This window comes from Solanum lycopersicum, chromosome 4 (genome assembly GCF_036512215.1).
Source record: "Solanum lycopersicum chromosome 4, SLM_r2.1".
Classification (NCBI taxonomy): domain Eukaryota; kingdom Viridiplantae; phylum Streptophyta; class Magnoliopsida; order Solanales; family Solanaceae; genus Solanum; species Solanum lycopersicum.
The window spans coordinates 7,477,324-7,494,280 of NC_090803.1; the positions used below are offsets into that span (position 1 = coordinate 7,477,324).

Genomic DNA, 16,957 nt, shown 5'->3' on the forward strand with positions numbered 1-16,957 from the left:
TAATACTACCTTTTTTTATCAATTTGTTCTAAAAGGGTGTAACAAAATTGAGACACGATAAATAATTTGAAATGAAGAAAGTAACATATAATTAAATTATTAATAACTTCTTTAATTCACGGAAGAAATAATGATATAAATATCAATAAAATAAATATAAATGTTTATCCTCATTTATTTATTTATTTATCCTTTTGTCTTATTTTGAGACAGGCAAATTCAATGTATTTACTTTTGATACCGTTTCATATTTTAAGTTGTCACTCCATTAATGCTATATTTCTGCATTCTAAGCTCATTTTTTAAAAGAAAATTGAGCATAATTAAATCGGTAAAAAAAATTATATATTAAAAAAAGGGTTGCATTATATATATAGTACAAACCCAAGTCAACCTAAGGGGTCATGCAGTGTAAGACAAGTTTGGAAAAAATGCATGTTGCTTAACCTAAGTTATCATCACAACCCCACATGCATTTATCATCTTTGGACCAATTAAACTATAATATTACATGTAAGGATTTATTCAATTTTATATAAGTTTTAAGTTTCTACTTCAACTTATTTAAAGCTAAAGGTCAAAGCTGTCGACTGACGTCAAGTTAATAGTCATATTTATATATGTCTTTATTAAAGATAGAAAGGTAATTAAAAACATTAGACTCAAGTAAGCATATTTAAATCGGTAAAAAAAATTTGGATACTTACTCAATTTCAAAATCTAGAACCTTAATGGCCACTGCAGTTCCACCAAACAATGTGCCTTTGTACACAGAGTCAGAGCTTTCGTCACCAATTAAATTGAATTCATCAAAATTATTTGTCGCTCATCGAATCTCACGAAAAAAAACTAAATGATGAGTCTTGATATCTAATACCTGTTCAACATCTTTGAACTTTTCTTTCTTCTGTTGTTTCATTATCCAAATTGAATCTAACAAGAATATAAAAAAGAATGCAATAACCACTGGAGTAACAATTTTTAGTAGAACCTCCTTAACAGTTTAAGAATATCAAAAAGGATGCAAGTAAAATTATTTGCGCTTTACGTGTCAATTTAATATTATGAAATTTATAAAATAATATTTAAAATTTATTAACCATTAAAACTAAAACATTAAATTATCTTACATACAAAATTACATAATATCAAACATTAATAATATAAAAAAATTAAAATTATTACATCTTATTATTTATTTTTAATAAAATATTTTGTAGGATTGTGTAATCACCTAATGAATGGTATTCATAACTTTTATAGAATCCATGCCTTTTATTTTTACGAATTCTAATTTTTTTTTATGTGCATTAATTACCCTATGAAATTTGATTATCCGAAATTTTTTGACTAACGAATTTGTATGACCATCTATAATTACCCGAGAATTATATTCATAACTTATATACGATCTACACCATTCTTATAGCATTTGGACGAAATAAGAATTTGGATATTTTTATATTGTATATTAACCTATAAATATTTTGCACATATGTTCGTTCTAAACATTTTGACTCTAAATTTTATAGAACCATCTATAATTACCTGAAACAATTAGTTCTTCTATGGTATCACCTCTTTGAATGCGGAACAACTGAACAATCGAAATAGCAATTCTCTATTTACCTTTTTCGAATTTGCTTTTCGTAGTGACTCATCAAATTATAGAGTGAAATCTTTAGCAATGGTATTTAGAAGGTGTATGATATTCATAGTTTCCATATGTTGCACACTATTCACTACTAGAATTTCGCTGTTTGTCGACTGCTAAATTGGTCAGAATGTAGTCGGAAATTGGAGTTTTCCGATGACTTTCCGACTACTTGTAAGTGGTCGTCAGACTGAGCTTCGGAAAATATTAGTCGACTACAGTAGTCGGAATTTGCGGACTATAGTAGTCGCAGTATATAAATTAAAACCCGATTATTAAAGTACATGAATTGCCGACTACTGTAGTCGGAAAGCTAGTAAAATAATATTTTATTAATTTAAATACTACCGACTACTGTAGTCGAAATATTTTCTAAATAATAATTTATTAATTTAATAATGCCGAATCGTAATAGTTAAATAATATAATAATTAATTATATATTTTCCGATCACTTTGGTCGGCATTTCTTAATCATTCGTTAATTTTCTAAACATTATTCGATAAGAAAGCTATATTTTTAACACATGAAAAATATTGTTCATTTTGGTACACCACCTGCTAAATTATACTACTGCCCATAATGATTTAATAAAACCAAATATCTAACATTATTAATAAACATTCAAATTCCACTTGATTCACAAATTCAAAGTGGAGTACTCTAAAAGTTGAAGCATCATATAAATCAAGTCTAATAAGTATTCAGTTGTTATTTAAAAGCAAAGTAAATAGTTTATAACAAGTCTAAATGTCGTAGCGAATTTCTAAACAACTTGAATATAATCTACTCTTCATCAGAGTAGCTCTCTTCTTCGCCATCATCAGATTCAGCCATATGATTCTCCATGAACTTATGTACTTTAGCATAATTAGCTTCTGATATTTGAAGTCGTTCTGTTAGCTTAGAAATCTCTCTTCACATTGCTTCCATTTCTTCTGAAGTTTTGAGAAGTAGAAGCATCAAACAAGAATAGTGATGGATGACATTAAGAAGGTTGTGCTTCAAGCCCGTAAACTCTGCATTTGTTCACACCTCCTGCTATATTTGTCCATATTGAAGTAATATCATCAAATGTTAGTTGGAATAACACAATATGACAATCACAAAGGAGGAAAAGAAAAAAAAATGAAGCAAAACATAGAAAGCTTTTGTCCAAATTTAATATGAGATGTGTGTTGGATTTTATTTACCCTAAATTTCTTACCATAAATAGGTTTTCCTTTTAGAAAAAGTTTTGTATTGACTAATCCTTTTTCTGGTAGGAAAAGGTTTAGGATTATAAATAGAGACATGTTCCTTCTAACTTAATCATCATTCCCAATGTAGTCTTAAGGGCTTTGAGAGTTTTGGTTAGGGGGAGAATTTATGGGTCGCAAACTTGATACGTTATCACTTGTGTGAACCTCTTATATATTCCGAGTGAATTGGTTGAGGTTGTTTCTCTCTGTATTTTGTACTCTCATATTTATAGTTAATTTCTCATCTCCTTTGTGGACGTAGGTTGATTGACTGAACCACGTCAAATCTTTGAGTTTTTTGGTATATTTCTCGTTGTCTTCTTACTCGTGGTCTTTCGAGGATTGCATTGCTAGCTTTCGTGTTCACACCTGCTTATTTTTTATCCTAACAAGTGGTATCAGAGCCAGATTCAATGAGGGAGTCAGGTTTAGTGCTTCGATAATCGATGATTGAACCAAGTTAGAAGGAGGTGTTCATATAGACGGGTGTAGTTCTAGTCTCAACCTTTTTGACAGTAATGAAGATTTTGTTGGAGAAATTGTTTCAGAGAGGTTCTCTGTGCTAAGACATAAATTTTGCAAAGGAGATTATGGAGAGGAGAAGCTGTTGAAGATTAAGTAAAGAAAGTGGACAAATTTATTTTGTCAGAAATTCAGGTCAAGGGGGAGATTTGTTGAGTTCTGTTTGCCCTAAATTTCTTACCATAAATAGGTTTTCATTTTAAGAAAAGATTTTGGATTGACTAATCCTTTTTCTTGTAGGAAAAGGTTTAGGACTCTATAAATAGAGGAATGTTCCTTCTAACTTAATCAGCATTCACAATGTAGTCTTAAGAGCTTTGAGAGTTTTGGCTAGGGGGAGAATTTATGGGTCACAAGTTTGATACGTTATCACTTGTGTGAAGCTCTTATGTATTCCGAGTGAATTGGTTGAGGTTGTTTCTCTCTGTATTTTGTATTCTCATATTTATAGTGAATTTCTCATCTCCTTTGTGGACGTAGGTCGATTGACTGAACCACGTTAAATTTTTGTGTCTTTTGGTATATTTCTCGTTGTCTTGTTACTCGTGATCTTTCGAGGTTTGCTTTGCTAGCTTTCGCATTTACACCTGCTTATTTTTTGTCCTAACAAGTGGTATCAGAGCCAGATTCAATGATGGAGTCAGGTTTAGTGGTTCGATAAAATGATGATTGAACCAGGTTAAAAGGAGGTGTTCATCTTGATGGGTGTAGTTCTAGTCGCAACTTTTTGACAGTAATGAAGATTTTGTTGGTGAAATTATTCCAGAGAGGTTCTCTGTGTTGAGACATAAATTTTTCAAAGGAGGTTATGGAGAGGAGAAGCAAGCTATTGAAGATTAAGAGAAGAAGGTGGACAAATTTATTTTGTCAGAAATTCAGGCCAAGGGGGAGATTTGTTGGGTTTTATTTGCCCTAAATTTCTTACCATAAATAGGTTTTCCTTTTAGGAAAAGGTTTTGGATTGACAAATCATTTTTCTGATAGGAAAAGGTTTAGGACTCTATAAATAGAAACATGTTCCTTCTAACTTAATCAGCATTCACAATGTAGTCTTAACGGCTTTGAGAGTTTTGGTTAGGGGGAGAATTTATGGGTCACAAGCTTGATACATTATCACTTGTGTGAACCTCCCATGTATTCTGAGTGAATTGGTTGAGGTTGTTTTCCTCTGTATTTTGTACTCTCATATTTAAAGTGGATTGTTCATCTCCTTTGTGGATGTAGGTTGATTGACTGAACCACGTTAAATGTTTGAGTCTTTTGGTATATTTGTCGTTGTATTCTTACTCGTGGTCTTTCGAGGTTTGCATTGCTAGCTTCCGCGTTCACACCTGCTTATTTTCAATCCTAACAACGTGCAAGGTGAAACTGTGTAACCTAAAGATTACTAGTCAAAGCTACTCTTCTCCAAGTCATAGACAAAAATCGTGAGTCTTTTTAATAGAATCTAGGTAGTCATCAAAAAATAGGTATGAATGTGTAAGATATTACTTTTTCTAGAGTTGCTTCAAAAGATTCACTTTTCCTATTTTGAAAGACATGTTCAGACAATTTCTTATAGTCTTATTCTGTATGTGCAGCCATATACTTTCTAAAGGACATATGTCCAAGTAGAAGCTATCTTTGGGCCACACATGTCTAGACAAACTGAAACTCTTCAAAAATATCAATAACTATGTCTTAGATACTCCAAAAATTTTGGAGTTCATAAAGTGTCCAAGCAATATATATATTTCACTATTTTACAATTTAGGCCAAATACATACGCAGGTCCCTAAAGTTGTTCGCGCTTTTCTCCCAGGTACCTCAACTAACCAAGATTCCTATTAAATCCTTTAACCCCAATAATTTGATCCTTTTAAATATTTTTGGCTGATGTGGAGCCAAACGTGATCTCACGTCCTGTAAGCGCGTGCAGACGCTTTAAAAGTGCTGATGTGGATCTTCAACCACCCACCAACAATCTTCTTCCCCCTTTTAACCCTAATTTCTCTCATTCTTCCATTATTTCTCCTCTTTTGTTTCTCTTCATCCCTTATTTCTCCTCTTTTGTTTCTCTTCATCATTATTTCTCCTCTTATATCTCTTTTTCATTGATTTCTTCTTAATCATTAAGTTCCAATGTCGAATTTATCTTCTTCATCGATTTCTTCTTCTTCAACTGCGAAAGTACTATGTCAATGTGGGATTGTTGTGGAAATGAAGACCTCATGGACGCAATCCAATCCTGGACGTAGGTTCCTTTGTTGCAAAACTTCAAAGGTAAATCAAATTCATTTTTTTGTCCAATATAGTAAAGAATCACCTTATTTATAATTCAATTTTTTTCTTTAATTTTGTAGGCACGAGGTGGATGTGGATATTTTTGATGGTATGATGATGAAATGCCTGCTCAAGCTAGGAGGGTGATATGGGGTTTGTTGAAAAGAGTCAAAACATATGAATTGGAGAGGAATCGATCAAGAAAAGTATGGATAATATGCATCATCGTAGGGGTGATATTGGCTACTTGGATTTGTGTAAAAAATAATCTTAGTTGATTCATTTGTCTTCTATTAGATTCCTTCATAAAAGTATGTATGGTAGATTCTAGTGTTCTTTATGGACAATTTAGATCATTTTTTCTACTGTAAATGCCTTGTGTTTTTATTGTAATGATCTAATTGAAGGAATGAAGATAATTTGTGTCTCAAAAGCAGTTAAATTGATCATTCATGCCATTAATTTGCTCTAGTGAGCTCCAAGTTTTAAAGCAGTCAATACAAATTTCTGCTGCTAATTACACAACCAAAAAGTGACTAGTCTACATAAATACATAAATTAGGCATTCTTTGGTGCACTAGATGTTCCACGCTTGTTTTTCCTTGACTGAGTGATATATTGCAACTGTGAACCAGTGACAGCATCTCCACCATTCCACTTGAGTCCTCGAGGCTTATAACCAATATCAATATTTGTTGGAGATGCATCCTTATAAACTCTCGAATTGATAACTTTTTCTCCTGAAGTACCAGGCTGCATGGAAATATCTTCAAATGAGACTTTATATAGTAGAGTAAGAAATGAACAAAATTATGTATACACTTACATTAAAGGTTTGACTACCACTTGCATTTGTATAGATGCCAAATCCTATAGTCTTGGTCCTTTTTTGTCTTCCTGTTGATATTGAAGCTTCCACAGCCCTTGGTTGATCAGGTTGCTGACTTGATACACCTCCAATGTTGAAAACACTGCCTCTTCCAATTTCACTGGCAGTGCCAGTACCTCTCCCAGTGCCTCTACCAGTTCCTCTGTCAGTACCTCTCCCAGTGCCTCTACCTCTGCATGTGCCTCTGCTTTTAGCAGGTTGTTGCTCTGTTCTAACAGCTGGAGAATCAAAACACATAGAACTGCCTTGATGATTGAATATTGGTGACTGACTTGAGCTTGATGGTCTACTAAAAAGTGGTGGCTGACTTGAGCTTGATGGTTGGCTAAAAAGTGGTGGCTGGCTTGAGCTTTATGGTTGGCTAGACAGTGATGGTTGGCTTGAGCTTGGTTTTCTATTTGGGTAGCCTCCAGTTTGTCCCATTTCAGCCTATTAATACAGTAATAATAATTGATTATTGTAAATAATTGAAACTTATTGTAAATGTATTAGAAGAGAATAATAACTTACCAATATTGGACAAGATTTTTTGTTGTGGCCTACTTGATGACACAGTGAACATGTCATTTTTACTCCTCTTTTGGATAACTTTCCATACTTTTTTCTAGGCTCATTCTCTGCCTTTCTTCTGCACTTTGGTGGCCTACCAGGCATGACTTTTGGTTCAGGAGGTTCAATCACTACACCACTAGTGTGAGGCCACATTTTCATGTTTGGTATTGGCTGTAGAAAATGATTATAAGCCTTCAAAAAAGTCTCTTTCCTATACCAATGTACCACTTCATGTTCAGGTTCTATGCCTTTGTGCTGATATGCAAGCACAGCATGTTGACATGGTATGCCCCTCAATTGCCATGTTCTACATGTACATGTCTTCTTTCTTATATCAACAATATGTCTGTATTGACCATCTAAGATTTCATACCCAATATCACCATTGAATCTAACTTCACAAAATCTAGCAAGATCTTTGTTCTCTTCTAGTACTAGTCTAGCCATAGGAGAGATATCTGAGATCCAAGTTTCAGCAAATTACCTCATTGCAATATTTCTATCCATTATCTTGTGCCTAATCTCCTCTAGCATAGTTATGATAGCCTTATGTCTAGCAACTAGTATCCAAGAATTAAAAGTTTCACACATATTGTTTTCAACAATGTCACACTTAGAATGCTCTTTAAAATATGTTTTGCACCAAGTAGTTTTTTCATAATGCAACAAGTCCTCACAAATTTTATTACCTAATTTGTTGAGTTTATCCATCTCATCTTCAAATTTCACTTCAAAACTTGACTTAGCACATCTCCAGAACTGTTTCCTTCTTTCTTCACCACTCCATAATTGATGCCAGTTGGACCAGATATGTCTAGCACACCTTCTCTGCTCACTATCTGGTAGCATCTCACATAAAGCTGGTACAAGGCCCTATGTAAGCAGTTGTAGCGCAAACATTAAAAAGTATTAGCAACACAGGAAAAAAAATAATAGAACAAGATACAATGCAAAAACCATCTAACCTTCTGCATATCTGACATAACAGTCAGTCCATGTCCTGTGCCTAAGTTCAGATCTTCTATCAAGTACTTTAGAAAAAAACTCCAACTATGTTTTGTCTCTATGTCAACAACAGCCCATGCGATTGGAAACATCTGTTGATTTCCATTTCTACCAACAGCAACCAACAATTCTCCCTTGCAAGAACCCTTCAGAAAACATCCATCAAAACCAATAATTTTTCTGCATCCTTCCAACCACCCCCTCTTCAATGCATCAAAGCAAACATAGAAGTAAACAAACAAATTTTTTCCTGGCTGAGACTCTCTATCTGTCCTCACCCAACAGGAAGTACCAGGATTAGTATGTTTAATCATGTCTGCATAATCACACAATCTTGAAAATTCCATCTTCTAATCACCTAAGAACTCCTTGATAATCCTCTTTTTTCCCTATGACAAACAGTTCTTCCAACATATAACCCAAATTTTTTTCTCACTAATTCCTGAATTTCCCATAATCTTATATATGGTTGACAGGTTATTTCATCCTTGAACTTTTCTGCAACAAACTTAGATGTACACAACTTGTTCTTGGTCGATTGAGGACATACATGCACAGGATAATAATTTTTGACAACAAAATCACCAGAATCTTTATCTATACTAGCAAACAGCAACCATTTACATTTCTTGTCCTCACATTTAACTCTAACTCTTTTTTTGTCATTAGGCTTCAATTTTAACCTAGTTTTATATTGACAAGAATAGTCTGCAACAGCTTTTCTAAATTGTTCAGCACTTTCAAACACCATACCAAGCTCAAAAATTGCTACAACACAATCAGGATCAAATCTTACCTTTTTACTTTTTCTTCTTCTTGGTAAATCAACACCCTTCACAAATTCTGAATCCAATTCATCCCTACTGTCTTCACTGTCCAATTCTGAGCTATCTATATATTGCTCATCACCCCCTAGTCTTCCAGTGTATCTAGCAGCCTTATTCCTTTCTATGTCTTCAAAGCCTTTATCAACACCAGCTGTTCCAAGCTTTATTTCCTCAGTTTGAGTAGGTTTTTTCTTTTTCACTTTGTTTCTCCTTTCATTTCTAAGAGATCTTAATTCTTCATCAACCTCAGAGTCATCCACATCAGGAATAGCATCCTCTTGAGAGTCATCACTACTTTCTTCATTTGATTCAGTCCATTCCACATCTAGATCTGATATATCTCCTGGCTCAACTTCCACATTAACATTTTCAGATTCAGCCTCATGATTTAACCCTTCACTTGCAGTCACATTTATATCTTCTAAGTCTTCTTCAACGACAGACCCACAAAGCAAACCTGTTGTGATCACTTCTAAATTATCTACCACATGCTTTACATAAATGTCTAAAAAGTCACCATCTTTTAGGTCTTTGATGAGATTTACTAATGTTAAATCAGTGTCCACCTCAATAAAGTCATTTTTTGTGGGGTCTTTAACACAGAACCCACCAACAGTAATATACCCCAATTGTTTAGTGTAAAAAAGTAACTCGATTATTGAGAAGTGATCCTTGTCGATATTAACATATTCCACCTCGGCTTCCCCTTTATAAGTAATTCCAGTTTTGTCCTGAATAAACTTACCACCATGATGAAAACGAGTTATAATAATGGCGTCCATAAGACTCCCTGAAACAAGGCTCCAAATTTTTCTGACAGTTATGAACAATAAAAACCAAAAAACCCTAACTTTATCTAGATATTAACAACAACAACCACATTGATATTAAAACCCAGTATATATCAATAATAAACACAGGATAAACACATATATTAAAAACACACAACCACAACAACATGTTCGTCACTTACCTCACACTCGTCAACTCGAAAATCGCGAATGAACTCCAAAATCGTCTGCAATCTTCGATGATTCCTTCAACAAAACACTCGAAATCACTATAAAATGTAAGAATTTCAGCTGTAAAAGTAATTGAAAATGAGAGATTCTTAGGGTTTTCTCGTTTAGAAACGGGTTAAAAGTGATTTGGGAGAAAATTGATTTTTAGGTTTGATGATATAATATGTGGCACTGACGTGTAATTTGGTTGGACTGTATTGGTCAAAATTTTCACGTGGGGAAGGTTCATCTCACGCGCCTAATTACCAAAAAAAAAATTATTGAAATTTGGCTCCACATCAGCCAAAAATATTTAAAAGGATCAAATTATTGGGGTTAAAGGATTTAATAGGAATCTTGGTTAGTTGAGGTACCTGGGAGAAAAGCGCGAACAACTTTAGGGACCTGCGTATGTATTTGGCCTACAATTTACTACTAATTCATGAGGACTTAGTTTATACCGTATAATCTTACAAGTGTGGCTTGAGGAGGATAGAAAATACACAAATCTTACTCTAATCTCACTAAGCTTTATTCAGAGGCTTTCTTATTAAATTCTTTGTTTTTTTCAATAGAAGCATAATCCTCCTCTGCTTCCTCACAACTATAATTTAAAAAAAAACACTATTATAAATAACCAAAATGATGTTTACCATCTGCTAGGGGAGTTGCTGATTTACTTCAAGTGGTACTTAAGAAATATCTCTCCTCTGCATCACGAAAAACATGTTGCTTGGAATCACAATGTATCTCAAATCTGCAGTGGCATTTAAATGTATGAATTGCCAGACATAATATCTACTAAGATGAAAAAGGCAAGCACAAATAAGTTTAGTATCCTAAAAAATTTGTAAATTTTAAAAAAGACTTGTTCAAACAAACCTCATTTGTCTCCTAAAAATAACAATTCACGTTTCTCTAACGTGAATTCTTTAAGATTTATTAACAACTCTAAAGAAGAGTTTACAACAGCTCTAATTCTTTAAGATTTTTCATTTAGAGAGACGGTACAGTAGTTTTCTCTTTTTAATTAATGAATTTATCAACTGAAAATATATTTACCAAAGTGAAATGTTCGATGCCCAGGATCGAACAGGGGAATTCACTATATTACTTTACCTTAATCAAAAATTAAATTGATTTTTAATTAAAAAAATATGCAAAATTGCCGACTACAATAGTCGCCGATTTAAAATATGTGTAAATTAGGTATATAGCATTTTCTATAGTAATATTCTCAAGATATAGCATTAGAGTTTGTATTTCAGTATATAACATTTAATATCTCAACCTATAGCATATTATTATAAACTATAATGTTTATTTGAAATAATTAAAAAAATTATTTTTAAAAAAAATGAATAAAAAATGGACAAAAATATAAATGGAAAATGGCATCCTTTATTACTTAAATTAAATATAATTATTAATTGGTGTTAATTGATTAACACGTTTTAAGGAAATTTAAAAAATATTCAGATTAGTTAGTTGCCTTAAATCTCTCAAATTAGTTTAAATAAGGATAAATTTTGGTTAAATTCCTTAAAAAGCTCTAACAAGTTGACATCAACATACAAGTTTTTTTTTTTTTACAATTTTCACTATTCTTTCAGATTTGCAGCAGATATCAGTTTGTTTTTTTTTAGTAATTGAAGAAATTTTGACGTTGGAAAAAAATTGATTTGCTATGATGGAGAACATTGTGTCGATATTAATTAAACATGGTGGAAGGTGGAATTCATCAGGTTGGTTTTAATTATGATTTGTTGGTCTTGATTATGATTTGTTGGGTTTTAACATGGAGAACATTGTGTCGATTTTTTTTTGTTATTTTAAGATCTGATATAGATTATAGAATATTTTTTTGGGGATGAAACAATGTTTTGGTATATATACAGTATCTGAAAAACAACATGTACAAGTATATGTGTTTGAGTTTTAATAAAATTGAAGATTCGCGTAATACTTGATTTATGAAAAAAAAATATAAAAAATGAATTTGATGATGCAGTGTATTTAGTCACTAGTCAAAAAATAAGTATTTATAATTATGTGAACCATTGAAGTATGAAAGTTGTATTAATCGTGTATGAACCTTATATGAAACTTGTATCAATTATGTATAAAGTTTCTTTTTTGTTGAAATAAGAATATATGTTTCTGTTTGGCATATGAAGGTAAATGTTGATATAATTCTGTATGAGTTTTGTATGAAAACTGTATTTTTTTTGTTTAGTTAATTTTTTTTGTGATGATGAAAGCTATATTTATTTTTTTGTTTAGTAATTTTTTTGGTATTTGTGTATATGTGTAATATTAATGGAATTGTTGGTGAAAAAATAGTATAAAATTGGTCGAAATATGAAATGCTAGTTTGTTTGTCTGTTTCCGATTTATAATGCAATGTTTGTATTTTTTTTTTTTGACATATATAGTATGAAATGTGTATTTTTGATATTAAATATTTTTATTTTATTTTTTAATGACATATTTTTTTGGAACTGTTTTTAATGAGCATTAATTTTCCATGTTAGGTAGTACCATCGACGGTTGATACGTATGTTCTTGTTGAAGGACCAAAGAAGTACAAATTTAACTACAAGGTGTGTAGTTGCGGGAGATTTCACCATTATGAAATATCATGTAATCATGTAATTGCAGTGCTTAGATACAAGAAACTGCATGAAACATATTTCAGTTCTGTCTTTTATAGCCTGAAGAATTTCAGAGGTGCATATGTCATCCCTTTTGAACATATCCCCTGCGAGAGTACGTGAAATATACCTAGTTATATTTCAAAGCCTAAATTGATGGCACCCGATCCAAGTAGATCAGTTAGAAAATCGCATGTTGAATGTTAGAAGGAGTTTGCTGATGTGAAATTTAAAAGGTCAAAGGTTACTTGTAGCAGATGTCGTCAAGTTGGACATAACAGAAAGACATGTTCAAATTATTCTGTTAAAAATGATTTCATGATTTTTACTTTTTGTTACACAACATGTTTTATTTTATGGAATGAATTTGGTATAATTAATATTTGAGTAGTTGTGATTTCTTAATATTATCCAACTATAAATAATATTGAAACACATTTTGTGTCCATTTTCAAATTTTATTGCTATACTAATATATAGTTAAACAAGAATCGTACATAGTTCATACATTTAAACATATAATTATACAGTAAAACTCTTGTTAAAATAGTTCATACATAGATCATACATAGTTCGTACAAAGTTCATACATATGGATCAAAAAATATATAATAGTTGTCATACTAAAATGATAATAAATCAAAAATGTGATATCATATTCATACTAGTAGTAATCAGACTCTATACATAATTCATTCAGATAATAATCAGACTTCATACATAATCAATAATGGAAGAAAGATTCATACAAAAAAATCAACAAATTAGAAATGTATGTCATGCCCATACAATTAGTAATCAGACTTCATACAGAAAAGCTAACAAATTAAAAATGTAATGTCATGCCCATACAATTAGTAATCAGACTTCATACAAAAAAGCCAACAAATTAGAAATGTAATATCATGCTCATACAATTAGTAATCAGACTTCATACATACATCAATTTATATATAAAATGGAACATCATTCAAACACTAGTAATATGTATTAATATCGTATGAATTCTGTGTGGATTGATATATTAGTTTGTATGACTTGTGTATAAATGTTGTATGAATTGATATATACATTGATGTATTACTGTTGTATGATTTGTGTATGAAAGTACCTTAGAATTTCATTTCATGATTTGTGTATGAATTGATTTGGTTGTCCATTTATATGACAGTGTTTAATGATGTTTGAATTGATACATAACTTGATGTATGTATGAAGTCTGATTAGTAATTGTATGGGCATGACATTACATTTCTATTTTGTTGGCCTTTTTGTATGAATCTTTCTTCAATTATTGATTATGTTTGAAGTCTAATTACTGTCTGGATGAAATATGTATGAAGTCTGACTACTACTAGCATGAACATGATATCACACTTTTGATTTATTATCGTTTTAGTATGACAACTATCATGTATTTTTTTATCCATAGGTATGAACTTTGTACGAACTATGTATGATCTATGTATAAACTATGTCTGAACTATTTCAAGAAGAGTTTTATTGTACAATTATATGTTTAAAAAGTTGTTTAATATATATGTTTTTTGTATAAACTATGTATGATTCTTGTTTAACTAAATATTAGTATAGGAAAAAAAATTGAAAACGGACACAAAATGTGTTTCAATATTATTTATAATTGGACAATAATAAGAAATCACAATTACTCAAATATTAATTATACCAAATTCATTCCATAAAACAAAACATGTTGTGTAACAAAATGTAAAAATCATGAAATAATTTTTTAACAAAATAATTTGAACATGTCTTCCTGTTATGTCCAACTTGACGACATCTACTACAAGTAACCTTGACCTTTTGAATTTCACATCAGCAAATTCCTTTCAGCGTTCAACATGCGATTTTCTAACTGATCTACTTGGATCGGAAGCCATCAATTTAAGCTTTGAAATATAACTGGGTATATTCCACGTACTCTCGCAGGGGATAGATTCAACAAGGATGACATATGCATCTATGAAATTCTTCAGGCTATAAAAGGCAGAACATAAATATGTTTCATAAAGTATCCTATATCTAAGAACTGCAATTACATGAATGGTGAAATCTCCCGCAACTATACACCTTGTGTTTAAATTTACTATGTACTTCTTTGGTCCTTCAACAACAGCATACATATCAACCATCGTGGTATCACCTAAAATGGAAACTCAATGCTCATTAAAAACAGTTCCAAAAAAATATGCCATTTAAAAATAAAATAAAAATCTTTAATATCAAATAATGCACATTTCATATTATAAATGTCAAAAAAATAATACAAACATTGTTTTACAAATCAGAAACAGACAAACAAACTAGCATTTCATATTTCATACAATATTAATATGCAATTCAGACAACTAACATCATGTTGACCAATTTTATACGATTTTTTCACCAACAATTCTTTTAGTATTACACATATCCACAAATAACAAAAAAAATTACCAAACAAAAAAATAAATATCATACAATCTTATAAGACTCTTAATACAATGAATTAATAGAGATTACTAAAAAAAATCAGAAAACTATAATAAATACCAACATGACGGGCCATCTTCCACCATATTTAATTAATATTGATAAGTTATTGTCCATCAAAATAAACCACAATTTTTTCACATAAAGAAAAACTCAGTCAAGAAAAAAAGGGAGTAAAAATTCTGCAAAAAGAAGAGTGAGAAACGTGATAGAGAGGAAAAAAAGAAAAAAATCATGTTTTAATTTGATTTAAATTAATTTGAGAATTTTAAGGAAACTGAATAATTTAATTTTTTTTTTGAATTCCTTAATATATGCTAATTTGTTAATTATCCATTATTAATTATATTAATTCAAATCCCACAATTGGTGCTACTTACTAATTAATAAATAAAACCTTTTTATTTTATTTAAAAATAAAATAAAATTTAACTGTAAAAATAAAAATAAATATTTAAACATATTAATTAGTATTTAAATAACTACTTATAATTTATTTTTAATTAAATATATTTTAATTGATATGCTATAACTCGATAATAATCTTCTATAAGTGATTTATTTTTAAAAAGTATGTTTATAACTCGATATATGTAGCCTTAAATGTGTATGAGGTGTTATTTTTATTTAAAATATTTTAATAACTTGCCGACTATTGTAATCGAAACACTAGTAAATTTTTTTGTTAACTTTATTTCATAAAACTTATGACTTCTGTAGTTAAAATAATTTTCGGTAAAATATAAAAACAATTAAACAATATAAATTTTAATGTATCGATTATTGTAGTCGGAAAATTTTCCAAATTTTCGATTACATATTTGCAGTCGGGAGCTGTAACCGGTAAATAGCTTATTTCTAGTAGTGATTTTTTTTTAACATTTAGGGATCATGAAACAGGAATTCATATATTTTTTCTCAATTTTTTTTGTATATATTAGCCTATGAATTTTCGTATAAAATTTTTTAGGAAAAATTGTATATAATAGCAAACTAATAACCTAAAATAAATGGAGTAGCTAGTGTTTAATTTAATTGTGCTCCATAGCAAATGTTTGCAAAGAAATTGTCAGGCGCCTCTCTCCCAAATATCTCGCTCGGAACTCTCCTCCAATCTCTCGCTCGCTTCCTCACTTTTTATTCAAACACAAGTGTATAAAAATTGTTTCTAATTGTATAAAGCAGAGAAAATTGTATAAATACATATATTGTATTCCCCTCTTCCAGATCTCGCTCGCCACTCTCCCAAATCTTGCTCGCTGCCCCCGCCTTTCTCACTTATACAAACAGAAGCGAAATGTATAAATTGCGTTTATGTTTGTATAAAGCGTGAGAAAATTGTATATACACATACAAGTACATATATTTTCGTCCTATACACTTATAATTATACAATAAAAATACTCCCCTGCCCAGTTTCTTTTGTCTTTCTCTCTTTCTCGTTTTATATAATTTTCAAATTGTATCTAATTTCTCTCTTTCTCGTTTTATACAATTCGACTCAATTGTATATTCCTTATCAAGTCTCTTTTGTCTTTCTCTCTTTCTCATTTTATACAAATTCAAATTGTATATAATCGTTCTATATACTTATAATAATTATACACTTCATTTTTATACAGTTCTCTGCCCAAGTATCTTTCTCTTTCTTGTTTTATACACTTCGTTTTATACAATTTGCTTCAACTGTATATGTATAGCAAATTATACAGTTTCTATGTTTGCTATGGAGCGCAATTATGCAAACTTTGTTATAACATACAAATATAAATTTTTTATTTGCTATATGTGAAAATTGCCTAATTTTTTACTCTAAATTTTTGTATTAACTAGTGACTGATGTTCATACCTTATGTG

The 16,957-nt window shown here is 30.8% G+C and overlaps 2 protein-coding genes across 2 annotated transcripts; both read right to left on the reverse strand.

Moving 5' to 3' along the window:
• Nucleotides 1-5,823: 5,823 nt before the first annotated feature.
• LOC109120093 (GPI-anchored hemophore cfmA-like) lies at nt 5,824-7,591 on the reverse strand. Its single transcript, XM_019213481.3, has 2 exons — nt 6,506-7,591; nt 5,824-6,432 (listed from the first exon to the last, which is right to left on the reverse strand). Exons 1-2 carry the CDS (start codon nt 6,803-6,805, stop codon nt 6,238-6,240), a joined length of 495 nt encoding a protein of 164 aa, XP_019069026.1. The 5' UTR covers nt 6,806-7,591; the 3' UTR covers nt 5,824-6,237.
• LOC138347859 (uncharacterized) lies at nt 6,920-8,472 on the reverse strand. The gene is made up of 4 exons (XM_069296439.1): nt 8,086-8,472; nt 7,810-7,993; nt 7,079-7,578; nt 6,920-6,997 (listed from the first exon to the last, which is right to left on the reverse strand). Exons 1-4 carry the CDS (start codon nt 8,470-8,472, stop codon nt 6,920-6,922), a joined length of 1,149 nt encoding a protein of 382 aa, XP_069152540.1.
• Between the last annotated feature and the right edge of the window lie 8,485 nt (nt 8,473-16,957).

Excerpts from the sequence above, each read along its gene's own strand:
- LOC109120093 (XM_019213481.3), bottom strand. The coding sequence starts at position 6,805 with ATGTGTTTTGATTCTCCAGCTGTTAGAACAGAGCAACAACCTGCTAAA. Across the intron at positions 6,433-6,505 it reads GTGGTAGTCAAACCTTTAAT|CCTGGTACTTCAGGAGAAAA; the intron begins GTAAGTGTATAC and ends ATTTCCATGCAG.
- LOC138347859 (XM_069296439.1), bottom strand. The coding sequence starts at position 8,472 with ATGGAATTTTCAAGATTGTGTGATTATGCAGACATGATTAAACATACT. Across the intron at positions 7,579-7,809 it reads GGATAAACTCAACAAATTAG|ATATCTCTCCTATGGCTAGA; the intron begins GTAATAAAATTT and ends CTTGGATCTCAG. Across the intron at positions 6,998-7,078 it reads AAAAATCTTGTCCAATATTG|GCTGAAATGGGACAAACTGG; the intron begins GTAAGTTATTAT and ends CTGTATTAATAG.